The 21,623-nt window shown below is 41.3% G+C and overlaps 1 protein-coding gene and 1 non-coding gene across 5 annotated transcripts in view; both read left to right on the top strand.

The window, feature by feature from the left end:
* Window positions 1–21,191, top strand: part of LOC145414592 (uncharacterized) — a 260,262-nt gene extending 239,071 nt beyond the window's left edge. For all 4 annotated transcript variants that reach the window (XM_080284118.1, XM_080284116.1, XM_080284117.1 and 1 more), the window contains one exon: window positions 19,994–21,191. In XM_080284118.1, the coding sequence (XP_080140244.1) occupies window positions 19,994–20,184 (191 nt within the window). In that variant the 3' untranslated portion in view covers window positions 20,185–21,191. The remainder of the gene's footprint in view (window positions 1–19,993) is intronic.
* Window positions 16,492–16,563, top strand: TRNAT-CGU (transfer RNA threonine (anticodon CGU)). The gene has a single exon. It is a non-coding gene; the product is annotated as a tRNA-Thr (tRNA).
* Window positions 21,192–21,623: the final 432 nt, after the last annotated feature.

Raw genomic sequence — 21,623 nt, 5'->3', positions numbered from 1 at the left:
CATTAGGTGACCAAAGCTGATGCATGCAAGCATGTTGGATCTGCTAAAAATGAAACTAAATTAAACAATTCTCTGCAGGCCTACGTAAAAGGGAGAGGGTGGCAGGGATTTGCAGTCCCCCACTCTCAGTATATTTGTTGGGAAAAATAGGCAGGTTCGTCTTACTGTGTGGAACCTGAGAGGCATAAATGAGGAATGTAAGAATGAAGAGAGTGATTGTGAGAGTGTTTGGTAAACTGTGATAACAGTGTGTATGACAAAGGTGAAAGAGTGTGGAGTGCAAGTGCATAGAACATGCAGGGTTGAGTACGAATGCATAAGGAAAATTTTAATGCTGGGGTTTCAATTTTGTTGAGTGATGAATAATAGAGAGGAGTGAAAGACTATAAATTTGTCAGGTGAAAGTGTATATGTCACGATGCAGTTTGAGAGAGTGGCAGTGATTGTTGTGGATGAACTCTGCAATGATTGGGGTGAGGCAGAAAAACAAGTTTTGGGACCAGTTTGATAGGGTGATAGGACAGATGCCCAAGAGTCCTAGTATGTTCCTTGTGGGAGACTTGAACGCAAGAGCTGTCACCAGTCCTGTGAATGATGATGTCATTATGGAGTGTAAGGGAATAATGATAGAGAAAGGCATCTGAAGAACATGTCTTAGGAAAGGTTGGGCATTGGTAATTCATATTTTTAAATACAAAGATGCTGACAGGTTTACTTGGTAGAGAGAGACTAGTGAGGTTACCTGATAGCAGCTTGGTTAATTACATGATGACAGAGGGGAAGATGGTTGCAAGATTGTTTTTAATATGATGGCAGTGAGGTGATGAGGCGGATGCTTTTCTGATCTTGTGGGATGCAAGGTTGAACTGAAAGGAGCTAGATGGATAAAGAGAAAGAGGAGCAGTGTGAGTAGAAGGCTGAAATTAAAGAAGCTGAGATGCAATGAAGTGGCAGATGAATACCATGTTGATGTAATGGAGGAGTTGAGTCAAAGAATTGGGAACAATTGCATGTAGACAGCTTCTGGAATGCAAATAAAGAAGATTTGGTTAGGATTGTTGAGCTATGTGTTGCGTTGTGAAACTTGTAACTAGTAAGAAAGATACACCTTGGTGGGAAGAAGAGAGTGACAGGACAGTGGAGGGGAAGTGAAAGAAGTGGCTAGAGTGGATGCAACAAAGGGGTTCAAATAGAGGAAGAAGGGAATGCATTGAGAGTAAGAACCACACTAAGAGACTAGTAAAGAAAAAAAGGAGGAGGAAGAGGTAAGATGAGTGAATGTGTAGAAGTGAAAGTGGGAAGAAAATTGAAAGTAGAAGAATACTGACAAATGGGGTGAAGTAAGGAGCAGATAGAAAGATTATGTTGAGAGAATGATGAATGGGAATGGAGAGACCAGAGTGGGAGCAAACATGAGTGGTTCTGATGGTGTGCAGAGAAGGAATGTTGTGCCTGGAACACGAGACGTTAGCAGAAGCGAAAAGTGCTGAGATGCAGGTGAAGAATTGACAAGTGGCAATTATTGATCTGTATGCAGAGATGACTAGTGTGGTGGAGATAGTGAAATGAAGTACCTGTTAGAAATATGTAAGAAAGTTTGGATGAGTAGAACAACCAGGGGAGTGGAAGAAGACTGTGATTGTACCCCTGTAATAGAATAAAGGTGATCAGTGCAAAAATTATTTTGTTCTAGGAAAGTTAATATGATCATAGAGTATAAGGAGTGTAGTGGAATGCCTTAGTGATGAACAGGGTGGTTTTGAGAGTGATAAGGGGTGTGTGGGTAATATTTTTTCAGTGAGAGAATGGAGAAAGCATTGGAAAAGGATGGTATCTATGACATATATGGATTTGGAAATAGTGTACAAGTTACACAGAGAGGGTAAGTGGAAGGCTTTATTAGTATGCTTGGTGTGGATGCAAGCTGTTGATTGCCATAGAGTTCTTACGATGGAAGTGAAGCCTGTGTAGGGTAGATGGGTGACTATGTGAGTGGTTTAAGGGAATTGTTGTTGTGAGGCAAGGTTGTGTGATGTCCCCATCGCTGTTCAGTAGACCATATACTGTAAATGGATGGAGATATGAGAGAGGGATGAAGTTGTTAATGAATGGTGAAGGGTAGGGTATCTCAGATTTGATGTACTGTATGCCGGTGATACTGTGTTGCTAGCATGTATTGGATAAGACTATGACACAAAGTGTAATGTTTAATGGATAGTCTGTGAGCATTAGGCTTTGTAAGTAATTGTGGATAAGAGTAAAATGATGGTTGCTTAGAAAGTGATTCACAGTGATTTGATGGTGAATAGCTAGACTTGAATTGATGAAGGAGTTTCAGCATATGGCTGCAATGATATGAGAAGAAAGGTAAGTGTACAGAGAAAGTAGAAAGCAGAGTAGCACAAGGAAGGAAAGCGACTGGTGTTAATGCATGCCCTGATTAAAAACAGGCCTGAATGTGGTGGCTGAGAGTGGTTTGTAAGTTGTCATTTGAAAATGAAAAATCATGAGTAAGAACAGTGGAAATTGGGTATTTAATAATAATAATAATAATAATCTGGCCTTTTGTTTCTCAAAAGCGCCAGTTCTTCCTTTTGGGAATTCACTAGCGCTCGACACACATACATTATTTTTACAATTACAAGAATTGTGACATTTCTTGTATATAATACAAGCTACATCATATGTACATGAAAGTGGCAAAAATTAAACCCTATAATCATCCGTCATAGTACCTCTCTCCAGGTCGTAGCATTTTGAAAAAAGAAAGGCTTTCAGCTGTCTCTTAAAGGATTCAACAGTAGAGAGTTGTCTTATGGACAATGGCAATCTGTTATATAATCTAGGGGCTCTATATGCAAAAGAACGATCAGAGAAAGATGACTGGTGAATGGCTTCTGGCTCATCAAGACGCAAGGAATCATCTTCACTGTGTAACATCACACCCGGGCTTGTCGATGGGAGTTTTAACAATTCAGCAAGATACCTCGGTTCACCAAACTTAAGAACCTTGAATGTAATAAGACACAGTTTAAATTCAATTCTAGCCTTTACTGGTAACCAATGCAACTAAATCAGAAATGGGGTAGTTGAGGTTTTCGGGGGGAGACCAAAGATAAGCCGTGCCGCCCTGTTCAACACAGACTGAACTTTTGTTAGTATATTATTTGGAAGACCAACCCGCAGTGAATTACAATAATCAACACGAGACAAGACCACTGCATGGACCAATGTTAAGAGGCACTGTCTATTCAGGAATCTTCTCACAGAGTACAGATTTCTGATATGCAAGTTACACCCTCTTACAACCTGATTAATGTGTTCTTTGTAATTTAACTTAGAATTAAAATAAACACCCAATTTTCGAACAGAACTGACTGGATGCAACTGTGACCCGCCAATGTTCAAAGCCAGGGCATTGTTAGTGTCATCACCCCTTCTGTTTCCTCTGATGATGATGATCTCAGTTTTACCATCATTCAGCTTAAGTTTCCTCTTAGCCCACATCATGAACATCAAGTAGAGATGATAAACTACTTGTGTAGATAGTAAATAGAATTGGACCCAAAACTGATCCTTGAGGGACTCTACATAGAAGAGGAGCAGAATCAGAGCTAGCGTAATCAACAACCACTCTCTGAGATTTGTCCGACAGATACGACTTAAGGAGCAAAAGGGCACTATCACGAACGCCATAAAAATACAGATCATCCAATAATAGTTTATGATCTACTGTATCAAAAGGTGCAGACAGAGCCAACAGAACTAGGAGAGAGGACATCCCACTACAAGTGTTTGCCACCAAGTCGCTCTGAATCCTTGTTAGTGCAGTTTCAGTCGAATGGTATTTTCTGTATGCTGATTGAACAACTCTCTTGTGTTCCAGTAGTGGTAAGAGTTGGTCGAGTATGGCCCGCTCAATAATCTTGGATAAAAAAGACAGTTTAGAGACAGGACGATAATTTGTCATGCTCTCGACATCAAGGCCTGGTTTCTTAATTAGGGGCCTAAGCAAAGCACGTTTCTCAGACTGCACAAAATTACTTTCTAAGAAGCATCTATTTATTATGTTGCAGATAAAGTCTGCAGCATGCTCATACACATCAGGCAGTTGTGACATGTTACATGGATCGAGTGAGCAAAATGTTTTATTAAGTTCTCTGATGTAACATTTGACTTTGTTTACATCCAGTGGATGAAATGTTGAAAGCAAATGATCCCCGGTTCACCGTGGCTGGAAGTCAACTGAGTACACTTCACTTGGAGAACTGCTGTCTAAATCACTTCTTATGCGAGATATCTTACTTGTAAAAAATGAAGCAAAATCAGAAGCCAATTGGGCATCAGATAAAGAAGTTGGTTTAACAATTACATTCCTCCGACCAGCCAAATTGTTCACAACTGCAGACAATTTTTTTTAATCACCACCACATGAATCAACTTTATTTTGATAATACCTAGCCTTTTGGGCTTTTACAGTGTGAATGACTGCTTTTCTCACAAAAACATAACGCGAACGAGTTACTTCGGTCCGCTGCAAGCGCCACTCACGTTCTGCCCTTCTACGTTGTCTACGCAAAGAATTAATGGATGGACCATACCACGGAGAATTATCACGTACAGTGATTGTTTTTACTACCTCAGGACAATAATGGTAAAAAATTGACCTGAGCTCGTTGTTGTAAATATCAACCAATTCACCAGAAGAAAGACTTGAAGAATCGATGGAGTTTAAACGTTGATCAATTTCAAAACACATCAACTGGTGATCAACATTGTTGTAATTTCTGAACCTGATGACCTTTTTATATGAAGGGGATTTCGGGACATCAAAACTAAGAGTGATCAGAGCATGATCAGAGATGAGGGGGTCAAATGAGTCAACCTCCACATCTGATACGCGCCTGCAACCAACAGGGGACAAGATCAAGTCAAGGACATGTCCTGAGACATGAGTTGGATTACTCACATGATTGAAAAAATTGTTCTGGGTGATCAACTCAAGGAATTCTGAAGAAAATGGTTTTGACTCTGGACTGTCAACCCAATAATTGAAATCACCATAATCAAGAAGTCCTCCAGGTTTAAGAGAAAACCCTTCAAGAAACTGCCCAAACTCCTCCATAAAACCTCGATCTCTGCCCGGATGACCTGGTCGATAGACAGTTTCAATTCTAATGGTATTCTGATGGAAATTTATTAATACTTCCATAAATTCAAATGATGATGGGGTCAGGTCTGAGTCAATGAGAGAAACGTTTGCAAGTGCTGCTGAGTAGATGAGTGCTACGCCTCCTCCCAGATAGTCAGCAGCAGGCCTGGGAATACTAATAATAGAATGTGTCTTAGGCAAAGCATTACGAATAATATCGATATCAGACTCATACAACCAGGTTTCAGTCAAGCACAATATGTCAAGCTCGTGCTGATTTAGGGTTTCATTAATATAGGCTATCTTATTACGGATGGAACGAATATTTAAAAGACCCATCCTTAACTGGTTCAAGAGGGACGTAGTCAGTTTTTTGAATGGTCAAAATTGGTGTTTTCAATCAATCTCTTCCTATGAGAAATCATAATTGGACATTCTCTACTTGAAGCAAAATGGGCAGCCACCTGTGACTTTGAATTAGCATCTTGATGTCATAAAGAGGAGCAGTTGATGCATTTGGGAGAATTTCTGTCACTACAGTCCTTAGATTTATGGGCTCCAGCACAAAAGACACATTTAGGTTCATCACTTTTCCTAGAACATCTCTCAAATGTATGACCAAAGCCTTGACAGTGATGACACTGTGTAACCCAGAATCTATCAAAATCGTGGCATCTTGTAAGATCCACATAGATGTAATTGCCCTGTTCTACAATGGAGGATCTCACCTTTGGCGACATCTTCAAGACAGCAGTTTTGGTGTCATTCCTTGTCCTTGTGAAGAGAAGGTTGAGGGTACAACCTCGATCAACGAGCATCTTAATTTTATTGTTTTTCCTCAGAATATGTGGGATGATGTCAGAGTTACTTGAGAGGAGCATGTGGAGTGACATGGAGGGACAGGTTGACGAATGAAGAAGTGGAGGAACGTTGTGGGGTAGATGTGGATGTGGTTGAGATTAGGAGAAATACACTGAGGTGGTTTGGACATATGGAGAGAATGGAGAATGAAAGACTGACGAAGAGGGTGTATGTAGGTGAGGTGGAGGGAGGGAGAGGGAGGGGTAGACCGAGGATGAGGTGGAGGGATGGAGTTGAGAGGTATATGAGGGAGGGGGGGGTGAGTTGGGGGGAGGGTAGTCAAATGGTGGGTGACAGACTGACTTGGAGGCATTTTGTCTGCGGCCATCCTTTGCGGGATTAGGGCGTCGGGCTATAGATAGATAGATAGATAGATGTCAGAGTCATCCAAGGAAGAGGAAAGGCCTGTCACGGTCATTTTAGGCAACATTTTCTTTTTGGCTCTGATATGCAAAAAGTGCCCTCAGAGCCAAAATGATCAGTCAGCACCCCAGTTGCTTCCCCCTTGGCCTCAGCTGACGGAAACTTCATTACCAGCCCACCAGCCTTGGTCTTAAGGCAGCTGTCAACCGGTACCGAGTTAAGTATGCCTCTGATGTCTTCTGGTCCCATCTGATTTGTCAGGGCACTAGTACCACTCTCTGGTTTCACAATCAGTACATGCTGACTATGAATGGCTTTTTTCTGGCCATGAGCACTGATCTCAATCACGCCCCGAGGCAGATCCTTCCCTCCCCCCACGAGAGACCCACGAACAGCATCCGCAAATGACTTGGCCTGATCTTGTGTGACCGCCATAGGTGATGAGACCTTGGTCTCTAGTGCCTCCAGTCTATTTGATACGTCTCTGATTGCTTGAAAGATTGGCCCAATAACTTTATCTTCATACTCCTTCTTGGTACTACTTCCTCCACCAGCCAAGACCTCGTCTGCTGGTGCAACACACTGGCTAAACAGCCAGCGAAAGCCCAGCTGGTGGCTCCTCTTCATGAATGGTTAGTCGCCTGCATCCAAATTTTCACAAGCTATATGAATCCACTCGCTGCAGTAGGCGCACTTCAGTGCTTATGCACATTTTGCTACAGACCTACTGCAGCGAGGGCACTGGTGTTGTTTACTCATGATAAAGGAGAACAAAAAACACAAAATGACAACAACAGCAAAACGTATATACAGTAATCCCGCATTTTTTGCGGATTTTTTGTCTACGGTTTTGCCCTCTCGCGGATTTTCTTAGCATTAATAAGTTCAACTAAAATATCCTTGAATATACAGAAAACAAAAAATTTGAAATTCCTGCAGCTTCCAATTGTAGCGCGGTAAACTCATGCCACCCTCTGTCCCTTTCCCGCGGCCCCTCTGCCAGTGTTACCATATCTAGCATAATTTTATTCTTTTAGCATAATTTTGATCAAATTTTCGAGTCTGGAATATTTTTTAGCATATTAGAAGTTTTAGAATCATTCTAGCATAATATAGAATGGAATGGAATATTTTTGGAATAATTTTATAAAAGCTACAAATCAGAGAGCGAGAGAGAGAGAAAGAGAGAGAGAGGGAGAGACGAATAAGGTAAGAAGATGTTTGAATAGTTGGTTACTTTCAGTTTGGGCTTGGTTGGGTTGGATTAGGTTAGGTTAGGTTGGATTAGGTTAGGTTAGGTTTTAGGTTAGATTCGGTTTGGTTCGGTTAGGTTAGGTTAGGTTAGGTTAGGTTAGGATAAGTTTGAGCTTTGTACTTTACCCATGAAACCTAGGTTTTTCCAATGGATTTTGGTATGATTCATTCGATTTTCAGCTTCATTTCAGTCGGAAATGACCATTTTCTGTGTTTCCCCCCCTCCCTATAACCCCCGATTCCCGAAAGATCCCCCATTATTGCAGGGGGATGGGGGGGTCATATCTCAAAATCTGGTTATTTCTGACGGAAATGATGCTCAAAATCGAATGAATCACATCAAAATCCATCAGAAAAACGTAAGTTTCGTGGGAAAAAGCAGTATGGGCAGAAAACCGATATTTACCCTCTTACTGTATGTAGGTTCATTTTAATATTTTCATAGTAAACAATACATAATTAATATGTTGCACGAATATGTATAGAATTTTATCATTTAGCTTCAGGTTAGCATAATTCATTTTTTACTTGGAACAAATTTGCTCAATCTAGCATAATTTTTTCACTGCCCTAGCATAATTTCGTTGTTTGGGTATGGCAACACTGCTCCCTGCCCCGCATTCCTCAGTCCACGCCTGACTGCCTCACGTGATTGGTGTACTTGCAACTGCACTATGATATGAGCCTCTTGCCTCCCACTTGCTTTCCACATGGCCCCAGGACGTAAGCCAGCCTCACCAAAGGCTAATAATACAATTAGTAAGAACTCCAAAGTGACAAAACGATCAAGAAAAGTTATGACCTTAGTAGAGAAAATTGTGTTACTGGACAAGCTAAGAAACGACCGTGGGAGTGTTTGCTATCACCAGTTAATGCATCTTTTTATTTTGTACTGTTTTGTGAATAAATGTGTAGATAATTGTGTATTACAGTACGGTGTTTATGTTTTTCCTTCATAATGGAGTATGTGCTTTCAGTCTTGTAAGAAGGTATTTCGGGATGAGTATGGAGGTTTCGGGACAATTCGCAGTCACAACAAACACAAAACAATTCGCCTTCATTAATGAAGATAGCTATGGGTGACGCTAGAATATAATTCAAAGGTGACTACAGCGAGGAAGAAACAAGTTAATTATTGACTAAAGGAGCAACTAATAAATAATATCCAGAACCTACGCTACTGAACATAGTCTTTGCTGGATCCCCCTGAAATATAGTTATTAAAGTATTGATTAATTAATAATAAGTATATTGATAAAAGTATTGATTAGTATATTTATAGAATGGCGGGGAATCGTCCAGGGTGCGAATTGTTCTGAAGGGGAATCGTCCATGTTTTGACGGGGAATTGTCTGACGGCGAATTGTCTCACAATCAGTATGGACATGGACTGTGTGATGGGCAGCATGGTGGACACAAGTGTAAGATTCAATTGTTAATAGAGTATTCGCGGAATTGACTTCGCGGGGGTTACAAGAACGTAACTACCGCGAAATATGCGGGATTACTGTACAATACTACCCGGGAAAAACCCGGGTAACGCCGCCCCCGTTTGTGTCACCCTAATTTAGGAGGAAAAAAGAAAACCGAAGGAAAAAAAGCACAAAAAACAGAAATGGAAAAAAAACAACAAAAAAACAGGGTGTCTGCGAGGTCACCACGAGCAGGTGGGGTACGACTTAACTACCCTTCTAGGAAAGGTAACCCAAACCGAGGTGCCGCAGAAGTGCTGAGATGGTATTTAAACTTTTCCCAATTCGAGCTTTACAGCAGCAACAAATACATCACTTAGGCAAGACCTCATTGGTTACGATACTGCCACTGCGCAAAGGAATGTGTGTGGATTGTGAGGAGCAGATGGGACAAGGAATAATGTGATTTGTAAAAAATGTGGAATAAGGAAGTCTGTGAACAAGGTGAAGAAAGTGTATTCATATAATATAGCCCTGTTGTGAGACTGGGTGTGATTAGATTAAAATAATGGGTGCATCTTGGTGGCTTTGAAGGAAATAGGCTTACTAAGCTGGAATTTCAGGATGTATTAAAACCTAAATTTTCTGAACTAATAGAGAGAAGTAGTAGTCTGGATCCTTTGGGCATGCAGACCTTGTGGGTACAAGAATATTAAGCATTTACAGTTTGTGTTACAGCATTGTCAACAGTATCAGACATTGTTACACTAGTGTAAACCTCATATATGATAGCTAAGCCTTGGTTGTTTACCCAATGAACAGGAGCCCCCACAAACTGGAAAAAGATGCCATCTCTCACTAGATAACTTAATGTAAAATGCAAAAGTCGGGTCAACTTGAATTACTCTCTGTTATACAATTTTTGTGTTACTTTACTGAAAACAGGATATTTTTTTATTTATTTACATATAATAGTGGAGAAAAAAATGGCTTCTTTATCAAATTATAATAGAAATGGAAGGTTGCATCCATCTCAGTTTAGCGACAGTCTACATGCGATTATTATGTTGGCTGAATACTGAGCAGTCATTTTTTTAGGTGGTGAATGTACATCTGTAAGGAAAAATTGTAAATGAGTATAAAGAAATTGTATTTTTCATAAGAAATGTTGGAAATATGGTACTGAAACAATCGAAGATCGTATAAACCCACTGAGCTCATTCTGAGGTACTTTCTTATGGGTATCGTGGCATAGTTTGTGCGTCCGCCGCCAGGGGCCCAGGGCAGCGCTGATGGTGTGTATATACCATACCTGACTCCCGCGTCTTTTGAAATTACCCGATATTTCTGGAAAATATGGTGCCATGGTCCACAGTGCAGGTAAAATATATGTGGAAAAATAGACTGTAGCAGAACTGAGACGTTTTCTCAAAGCAAGAAGAATGCTATGTCTTTAAAAATTCAGGTCGGCTGATCTCGGCCCCGTAAGATTTCGGCCGTACAATTCCTACTATTATTAAGTGTATAATGGATAGAATCATGTCAGGATTTGCCAGATGAAAGATTACGATCTTTGGAATCTGTATGATAAAATTTTCAACAACTGAGATTCATAACACTTGGTAAAAATGTGGTGAATGCAAAAACACACAATAATTTTTCATGCTTTTTACTAAACTCCATGGAGAGCTTTTCCGCATCAGTAAAATATCTATGATGAACATAATACTGGTATAATGCTTAATATGTGAGTAATAATCCTGATAGAAATTTTTTTAAAGGAAGGTATACCTGCTCTGAGTGGGCAGTGATCCCACGCTATTTAGTGATCCGGCGAACACTGGCAACTTTCAGGAGTTTGTGGGGGCTCTAATTACAATATTACTCAGCCAGACAATAAAATGTCTCCATCACTGGCCTCATCAGCACCGAAGCACCATGCATGTATGTTCTTTGGCTTCAAGCTCCATAGTTTACAGATATATTTTTCAGATGAGCTGTGGTGTACAAAATATGCCAGTTACTAAATCTTGGAGAAAGCATATGACAGAGTAGATAGGCAAGTTATGTGGAAGGTATTAAGAATATATGGAGTGGATGGGAAATTGTTGAGTGTTGTGAAGAGTATGTATGAGGGAACTAGGGCTACGGTGCAAGTGGATGGTGAGCTGAGTGAGTTCTTTGATCTAAATGTGGGACTGAAACAGGGATGTGTGATGTCTCCATGGGTGTTGAGTATATTAATGGATGGGGTTGTAAAGGAGTTGCAAAGTAGCGCAGTGGATGTGAGGATGGCTGAAATGAATGAGGGTGAGGTGTGGAAGATTCCTCTGTTGCTTTTTGCTGATGATACAGCATTGTTGAGTGAAGATGAATGGGTATTGCAAGGTTTGGTGAATGAATCTGGGACAGTGTGTAGGAAGAGGAATCTGAAAGTTAATATAAACAAGAGTAAAGTTATGGTGTTTGAGAGTAATGAAGTCACAGAATGCATAGTGAGGTTGGATGGTGAGGATATGGAGAGTGTGAGTGCATTTAAATACTTGGGTGGTGTGATGAGTAAGGTTAGAAGTTTTGGGGATGAAGTGCTTGAAAGGGTACAGCAGGGAAGGAAGGTTGTTGGTTCACTGAAAGCAGTGATGAGAAACAGGGAGATGAGTGTGGAAGTTAAGAAGTCACTGCATGGTAGTATTGTGATCCCTACCCTGACATATGGAAGCGAGACGTGAACCTTGCTAGAAGGGAACAGGTCAAGAGTAAGAGCAGTGGAAATGAGTTACCTGAGAGGAGCATGTGGAGTGACATGGAGGGACAGGTTGATGAACAAAGCAGTGAAAGAGCATTGTGGGGTGGATATGGATGTGATTGAGAAAATTAGGAGAAATACACCGAGGTGGTTTGGATATGTGGAGAGAACGGCGAATGAAAGACTGACTATGAGGGTGTATGTAGGTGAAGTGGAGGGAGGGAGGGGGGGGAGACCAAGGATGAGGTGGAGGAATGGAGTTGAGAGGTAAATGAGGGAGGGGGGAGTGTGCTGGGGGGAGGGCATTCAAATGGTGGGTGACAAGTGACTTGGAGTCATTTTGTCTACGGCCACCCTTTGTGGGATTAGGGCTTCAGGTTGTAGATACATAGATAGATAGACTATACCTTATTGTCCAATAAGAGAAATTGTTACACATAGTCAGAAATCAATAAGCTTGGAAAAAAAAAAACTGTGTCTCATGTTGCAAGTCAAATAGCACTACAGAGGCAATTTTTATTTTTTATTTTTTTTATTTTATTTTTTTTTTTAATGCAAGGAAGAAGGAACCAAAGGCTTAGAGCCTGCAAAACAGTTCCCTTCAAGAAAAAAACAAAAACAATACAAAAGAGAGCCAAATTCAAGATCCATTCATTTAGAGATGCCTGGACACACTGCATTTGAAAGACTGGAGATCATAGGAAGTAGGAAATACAGACAGAAGGAGGCAGTTCCAGAGTTCACCTGTTGCATAAATGAAGGACTGGGAGTAACAGTTAACTCTTGCATTGGAGAGTTGGACAGAAAAGGGATGAGAGTTTGTTGCTAGACGGGTGCTACGCATCCATCGTAGAGGTGGAGGGATGCAAGCAGACAGTTCAGAGGAGCAGTGACCATGTAAGTAGTGATAGAAACTAGATAAAGAGGCAACAGTGCAGCAGACAGAGGTTGAAGGGAGCCAGTAAGAGAAGGAGAGTTAATGAGATGAAATTGACTAGACATTGCTAATATGATTATACGTATATGTAAGGATTTTGTTTTCAGTTTAGCAATGAACTTCATTAAATACTCTGTCTTACACAGAAATTATTACACATATACAGCAGTCTGTTGGCTTCTGTAAAACAACTTGACTAATCAGTGCAAAGGTGCAGAAATGATAACTTGGTGAATCTCTAGTTATATGGTGATATTTTTAGCTAAGCATTGAATTACTGTGCCAAAAGAAAGTGGTGGTAACAAAGAGGAATACTTGGCTGCCAAGCGTAGGGCGAGAAAAGAGGTTTACAGGGCAAATCTGAGTCTCAGAGACTTTAACTTGATAACCTAGTTAGTGTGGAAAGGAAGAATATGGTATTTAAGGTGGCAGATCAGATGAAGAGGGAAAACAGGGATATCATAGGTGAGCAGTGTGTGAAGAATGATAAAGGAGAGGTAGTGGTGAACAGTGGGGGTATTAAAGATGCCTGGAGAGAGCATTAGAACTGGTTGTTGAATGAGGAGTTTGATCGGAACAGGGAAGGTTTGGAGCCAGCAGAGCCAGTTTTTTGCCCTTGGTCTTTGATTGATCCTGCTAATGTGAGCAGGGCAGTAGGCAGGATGCAAGTTGGGAATGTAGCAGGTGTGTCTGGGTTGACTGCTGAAATGCTGAAAGCCTCATGTGATATAGGAGTGGGGCTAGTTACTGACTTGATAAATATGATTATATATGAGTTTGTTGCTCCAGATTGGCTGAAGAGTGTAATTGTAAATGTGTACAAATGCCCAAGGAAGTGATGACCCAATTCCTAGTACCTTTCACTCAGAAAGTGGTATCTGGCAACGTCCATGGCCTAGTTTTACATGTATTTCCAATATTGAACACCGGAAAGAGCAGTATTTAGGTAAACAACTCCAAAAAGCAATATGTAAGTGTTTTTACTATGTATATCAAGCATTATGCTGGAGGAAACCCCAATATACTAAAGTTGAGGGTTAGCCATATGAAAGAATGTGAAACGCACGCCCAAATGCTCAACGGTTTCAGGGTTAAAATGCGGATAAACACTCGTAATACTTATTTTACATTGTAAGTCAGCAATACTGAAGGAAAAAAATGTCCTATAAAATAAAACCCACAGATAATGGTAATGTCAAAATCACGAGTGCCATCAGATCAGAAGAATAAACATTAGATATACAGTATATTGTTATCCACATTAAATTTTCTATGCAGGATGATATTTATGCGGGAAAACCCGACTGCGGTGTGAGCAAGATGAATCGTCAACACGATACTACAGCCTGTCAGTGCAAGCAGATTCTTGCTCTTTATGTAGCAAATATTCCAGCAAGACAGATATCGCGGTAGCTTAACATCAAGTAGAGGACAATTAACGGATAGATAAGCCATATAGAGGGAGGTAGAACATAGAAAATTTGCCAAATGAAGCCCCTTATAGCACAAGACCAAGACAGACAGATTATTGCTTGTACCCAAGAACAACCCCTAACCGGCTGTGTTGCCATCAAGAAGCTAATTAATCTGCCAGTATTCAGTTAAGTTATTGAAACCAGTGCAGTTATTGGGGAAAAATTGGCAATTTTTATTCACACGATGAAAATCCTACATGTAATAAAATATGTAGGGTAGTATCATGAAAGAATTAAACAGGTAGAGGATGATAACCAAAAGCTAGAGTGCGACAATGATGAGAACAGAAGACAAAAAGGGTAGTATGAAAATGAGAGGGGGGGGGGGTGATCGTGACAGAGGCCGAGACACCCATTCACATCTATGGCATGATAATGACTGAAGCCCTGTACACACTGGGCACCAAGTTGCGCAACAAGTTGCAGCCTCACAACCTGCAATATGTTGCCGATGGGCAAGAGTGTCCACACTAGAGAGTCACAAGTTGCGCCACTTGTTGAGCAACACCTGTGGAGAATGGACGACAGCCACTCTCAAGAAACTGTTCTGTGGAGTGTGGTGGCTTTATGTCGCGCCAAAAGGAAGGCCTTACAGAAAAGAAAGAAGAGAATGTGGTGCAAGAAATGGCTTTCACAGCGACCAGCAAGAGGCAGTTTTAATCAGATTTTCACAGAGTTTGTGCAGTTTCTTCATAATATCTTCAGAAGTTATGGCACATCCCATTGTTTTAGTCATTTCATCCATTAATGCCTTCATTCCACTACTTCGTAGTTGTCTATCCTCATATTCCTTGGATTTAACAGCCCATATGCATGGGTACTCCTTCAGCATTTCAGTAAAATGCATTGTACTGTATACGCTTTTGTCCAGTCTTTGTGTGTCTTCAGTATTTCCTCAGTCATCATTCCAGATATGATCTGGCGTGAAGATGCTTTCCAGATGACAATTGGGCGGCTGCTGAGTGCCTAGTGCCCGGCCCACATCAAGTTGCGTAACATGATGCACAAATGCCCTCGAACCAGAACGGCGCATCAGTGCGCACAACTCGGCCCGCAACACCGAAAATCGGTGATTTTCAACACGTTGTGCAACTTGATGCCCAGTGTGTACGAGGCTTTACGTAAGGCTTTGCGTGGAGTGTTGCCAAAGGAAAACTATAAAAATATGCTGGGTTGGTCTCAGAAGTGGTAAAAATCTGCCAGACTTGAGGGAAATTAAGGGAAAAAACACTAGACAGGACTTAAAAGAATGCCGGATACACAGAAAATATTTAAATTTTTGCCAGCTAGATTGCTTTTAAAACCTCAGTATTGCAACATTGGTAGCTTTGCTAGCATGAGTCGTGATGATGATTGGAAAAATGCCAGATGTCGCTTTTTATTTAAGTATTGTTATTGACCAAAAAAATAAATAAACTTAATATTTTCGCTGGATTAGTTTGTTGTAAACCATAAGTAATGTTTGCAGGGCAGGCAAAGATTGTTTCTGTCTCCTAACTCTCAATCAAGTGAACATTGCCAGACCTAGGGAGTTTTGTCTGAAACTTAAAGCAAGCGATTCATCACTTATTTGGGCAATCGTACAATAATGGAAAGAGGAAGTTCGTTCATTCATCATCTGATCCGGTGTTGCCCCGTTGAATAGCATAGGAGCCCAGGGCTTGACAAGTTGGTCCTGACATTTAAGATGAGAGCTACCAGCCTCACTCATCCATAAGTGGCATTACATGAGCAATAAACCCTAACCATCCCTTGGATATAAACCTGCACAGGCTAAATCCGATTGGAGCCCCTTCACCCGTAACGTCCTGCCGTCGGCATGGTGCCAACAGTACAAAACGTCTTGCTTAACTCCACCGACGTGATGGTGCCGACAACACAAAACGTCTCGCTTAATCCCACTGACGTGATGGTGCCAACAGCAAAATTCGAGCACTGTAGCGTGTCTCAAACTACTTCAATCTAGCTAATTTTTTTCCTAAGGAGTAGCTTAACGTATTGGCATCACTGTGACCAAGCACTTGTAGCACTGAGTTTGATTCTGGGTGGGTAACATCAGTGTATCACTGTCCGTCATAGTGTCAGAACGTTGTGAAAATCACGCAATATTTCCGCCTCATTGGGCTGGTGTTGAAATGGTCACAGACACTCTTCTGTTCCTTCATTTAATGATTCTTCAGAAGAGGAGGACCTGGATGACTCTTCTGGGGAGGTATATGAGCCAATAGAGGAGTATATTGAGAACGGGGAATCCCCCATTCTCTCTCTCATCCCTCCCAGCTGGGTGGGGGGGCGCGGTAGCACAGTGGTAGCGCGCCGGACTCGTAATCGGGGGATTGCGAGTTCGAGCCTCGCCCGGGCTACCGTGCCGGGAGTGGTAGCTCGCTCCTGTAACCCTAGCGGGGCTATATAGTCCAATACAGGGCTTAGCTCGGGGGAACTCCATTTCTCCCATTTTCCCAGCTGGGTGGGAAAACGTCACTCGCGGCTTGGGAAACTGGGCTAAAAATTTATGTATGACAGACGACCATCCTGCACTTAATTCTCCTATAAGGAATACTTTTTTTTTGCTTTTCCATGATTTATATGTCCTTTTGGATTGTTTTATGCAATAAAATTTTTTCCCATTTTTGGGGCGGGATTGGGTGGGTATAAAATTGCAAAAATGCTTGGGATGATACAGGTTAATTGCCCACCACCAGGCGCCACAGTTTGTTATATGGTTACCTCCCAGTGTAGTAAATGGCTTCCTGGTGTTCAGGAAACCGTTAGACTTGTCACTCAAGTGTAGAGATGTCCATAGACAGAAGGAAGAGACTTAACATAGAGGAAATGTAGAGGCATAAAGCTTTTGGACCAGATGATGAAGGTAATGGAGAGAGATGTAGAAGGTATGATCAGAGAAAGAGTGCTTATTGATGAGATGCAGTTTGGGTTTATGCCAGGCAGAGGGACCACTGATGCCATTTTCATTGTTTGACAGCGTCAGGAATAATGTATAGGAAAGAAAAGGGATCTGTACTTTGTTTTTGTTGATTTTTAGAAGGCCTTTGACAAGAGTCCCTAGGGAGGTGGTGAAGTGGGCAATGAGGAGGTCTGGGATCAAGGAGTGGCTGGTTAAGATGGTTATGGCTATGTATGTGGGTGCTTGCATCCAGGTAAGGGTGAATGGAGATTTGAGTGATGAGTTTTCCATGAATGTTGGACTGTATCAGGGGTCAATCTTGAGCCCCTTGTTGTTTATCGTGGTACATGAATTCCTCTCATGTGACCTCAGAAATGGACTCCCATGGGAGATGTTGTACGCTGATGTTGTGGTGTTGATTGCAGAGAATGAAACAGAGGCAGAAGAAAGATTCAGGAAGTGGAGAGATAGTATGAGGCACAAGGGTGTAGGAGTAAATGCATCATCATCATCATCATTATCATCACCTAATCCTGTGTTTCCCCATGAGGAGCGTAGGAGCCCAGGGCTAGGCATGTTGGTCCTGACATGTAAGATGAGAGTGACCAGCCTCACACATCTCTGAGTGGCATTACATGAGTAATAAACCCCAACCATCCCTTGCATATAAACCAACACGGGCCCAATCCGTTTAAGCGCCATAATTAACCACTTAACCACCAGGTGCCATAATTCGGTTACATGGTTACCTTCCAGCATAGTAAATGGTTTCCAGGTGTCCAGGATACCATTTGGTTTGTCACTCAGTGTTGAGTCACCTGTAGACAGAAGGAAGAGGAAAGAAAGAAAAAGTCGTAAGAGGAAGGAAGAGAGGAAAGGGCAGCCACCCTAGAGCAGCACTACATCGAGTGAGTGGATGGTGAGCGCCCCACCTACCACAACGTGCAGATAAAATAAAAGTGATGGTATCTAGGGCTGGTGGCAGTACTGTCAAAGTAGAGGGAGAGTGGCCACAAGGGTGTGGGAAGTAATTCCATCTCGTGCAGTATTTGTAATAAGTGGGTACATTAGAGATGTAGTGGCATTAGATGTAGACTGCGGGATAACGCTGATTTCACGTGTGCAGTGTGTTGGGGAGAGCATATGGAGATTGTCATGCATGAAAGGATTGAGCTTGCTAGATTGATCTTGAGTGTATGGAAGAGTTTTGTTATTTGGGAAACATGTTATGTGCTGGATGTGGGGCTGGAGCCAATTCTGTGGCTAAAGTGAGGGGTGTTTGGAAGAAATTCAGGGAGCTGTTGCTTCTGTTGACATTGAGAGGGCTCTCTCTCCATGCTAAAGGATCTTTGTATGTGGCATGTGTTAGGAGTGTGAGGCTGTATGGTAATGAGGCCTGGGCAGCAAAGGAGGAGGATATTCGTGGGCTCAGACGTACAGAAATGACAATAATTAGTTGGATGTGCAGTGTGTCCTTGAGTGCGAGGCCTGAGGGGACTAGGTTTACGATGGAGGAGTTGAGAGGTAGGATGGGACTGAAGTGTACTGGTGTTGTGATGAGGAGAGGTGGATTGAGATGATTTGGGTGTGGAGAGGATGGGGATGATAATTTTGGGTGCAGAAGAGTGAGAAGTGTTAATGTTAGGGATAGGGTTGCGAGAGGCAGACTGAGAAAGACGGGACGAGGTCATTGAGTGTGACCTCAGGGATAAGGAACTGAATAGGGAACCTGCCAAAGATCAAGCAGTGTGGAGAGCCGCCATTAGGTGACCAAGGCCGACGCATGCAAGCATGTTGGAGCCTTTAATTCGCACCGCGCTCAAGCTCATCGCCTCATAGGAGGCAATATGCAGGCCATCCCTGGCCGTGCTGATCGCCTTATATGAGGCGATGTGTCTCTGCGTCATAATTTCAAGCACGAGGAAGCATCAGTGGTTTCCATGGGAGCATTGTGTCTCCCTCTACACCATCAGAGCTGTTGCCAGTCCTTGCCACACCGTAGTTGCCAAATACCGCATATTTAGTAATTCAGATATGCAGGACACCCCTGGCCGTACTGATTGCCTCATATGAGACAATGGGTCTCCGTGCCATAATTTCAGGTATGAGGAAGTGTCAGTGGTGGGGAGCATTGAGTCTCCCTCTACACCATCAGAGCTGTTGCCAATCCCTGCCACACCGCAGTTGCCAAATACCGGATATTTAGTACAGTAATTCAGTTCTCGTTTGTAGCCCAGCAATGGCGGATTCACGCCTGTGTACCTCCCATTGTGCTAGTGACTTACTGCTGCCCTCACAGCCACCCAATAGGCGTAAATTACAAAAACACAACGGTGATGCAGAGTTCGAGCTCAGAAACACTTGATCTGATGACAAAAAATCAATGTTAAAATAAAAAGTCCAAAAAAATTACTCATGGTAGGTAATCAGGTGTATAAGAATTAGGGAGGGGTGGGTGGGTTAAAAACAAAATGTAACAAAATGAAATTATTATGCCTGAACAACAGTCTGTAATACCAGTATGGTTAGGAATACTCTATACAGTATTGGGCCTTCCCAAACATGTCTGAACAGATTCCCAGATTTTTTTTTTTTTTTTTTTTTTTTTTTTTTTTTTAAAGGCAATCCAGATGTCTGCAGTTTGACTAGATTTCATGAAATTCAAATTTTCTGAGTTTGAAAAGTTAAATATTTACTGTATATTTAAGGCTTCTCTCAAATGTGGTAGAAATGGACTTTTTTTTTTTTTTTTTTTTTTTTTTTTTTTTTTTTTTTATGTAGGAAGTATTCAACAAGTACTTGGTACAAATATTAATTGTACAGTATAATGTTTTTATTTTATAATGCCACAGTTATTTACTTTTTTTTTTTTTTCTTTCTTTCCCCAGAACCTGCCAGCACATCAAGCAAAGACTCAGCTCCAAACAACCCAGCTAAAGACTCTGGAATGGATCTCCTTCAGAAACAAGAGACTATGTTCATGTCCATGGAGAGACAATATGAAATGGCCAGGCTTGCCACTCACACTCACAAAGGCTTTGGTCTAGGGTTCACTAGTCAGTCATTTATGCCAAAATAGAACAAAGCCTTCCTCCCACTTCCAGAATCCTTACAGCACCCTCTTTTTTACTGTGTAGGTTGATGGTGTATCACTCACTTCAGGTTGATCATGGATCTCTTTTCAAAAATGCAGTTGTCTGTCCTAATGCCAAGATGATTGAGTCCATAAAGCCCGGATACTTATGCTGACCATGTATAATTTTTATGAAGATGCATTGATTAATAATGATGTATGTTGTTTGACCTCTAAGAGTATGATTTCTAGTATTTCTTTATTGCGTTCCATCATTGGTATATTCAGAGCTATGCATTTGTAACTTACAGTACTTTACAGTTAATTGGTAATATAATTATTTTTCCCTTTGGTTATAGAACGTAACTTCATCATTGCTTCAAATGCCACTTCTCCTAGGTCCTGCCAAGTATGTCATTCATGTCTGATCATTTAATATGCCTGTATAGTACTGAAACATATTTCCTGTATTTCATCATGTTCATTGTTGTTGATTTACTAAAATTATATATATATATATATATATATATATATATATATATCCATGACTGAATACCAGTGTGAGAGCATTAATGTGACATGGCATTGTAATCAGAATTTGCAGTGTGCAGGTCTTGTTCACAGTTTGCATAATATTTATGCATTTCGTTGTGATTACTACTCTGCTCTTTGCCCTCTGAATTTGCACATATGGAATAAGAATACTGCACCCTCTGCTACAATTCTGTACAAAGCTTTTTTACAAGGATGTGTCTAGTCATGGTATGAATACAATAAAGATATTTCAGTACTGGCTTTCTCCCCCATCATTGTACAGTACTGAAAATTCTTTTGGGGTACTTATGAAGCAAGAACTAACAGCATGTACGAGTACAGTGTATAGAGAAAATACACACACACACACACACACACACACACACACACACACACACACAGTTGTGCACTGTTACTGTAGATCATTCACTGTTGACTAGTCTTTTGACAGTCCTCCATTAAATGTTAAATTGTATAAATCTATTTTTAATTAGATATTCCCTTGTTACTGTGTGACTGATATAGCATTATCACTTAGCCCACCGTGTGCCGGCCACTCCTGGCCCTAAGTGTCACCCCCGTGTCGGCCAATTTTAGATTTTTTTTTTTTTTTTGCTAAAATGATAGATTTTGATGTGAAAAAACGAATATGGCCATAAAAAAACTCACCGGAGGCTTGAAGTGCATTTTTCGTAGTCTCTCAGGCCGCCTGCAGGTGTGGGCGGGCGGGGAATCCCCAGCGGCGGTGAGAGAAAACCCATTTTCTATGCAAGGTAAACTCAGGTATTCTTGCCAACGTGACTTAGGGAAGGTATAGGAATGGTCTTAACATTTTTTTTTGTCCATTTCTCTCACACACAAAAAAAATCTTATCATTTCATAAAAAAATAGTTTTTTGGGGAAAATAATCA

Source organism: Coenobita brevimanus, chromosome 100 (genome assembly GCF_032717465.1).
Source record: "Coenobita brevimanus isolate Jiangsu-jjx chromosome 100, ASM3271746v2, whole genome shotgun sequence".
Taxonomy (NCBI): domain Eukaryota; kingdom Metazoa; phylum Arthropoda; class Malacostraca; order Decapoda; family Coenobitidae; genus Coenobita; species Coenobita brevimanus.
This window is presented reverse-complemented; position numbering and strand designations above follow the sequence as displayed.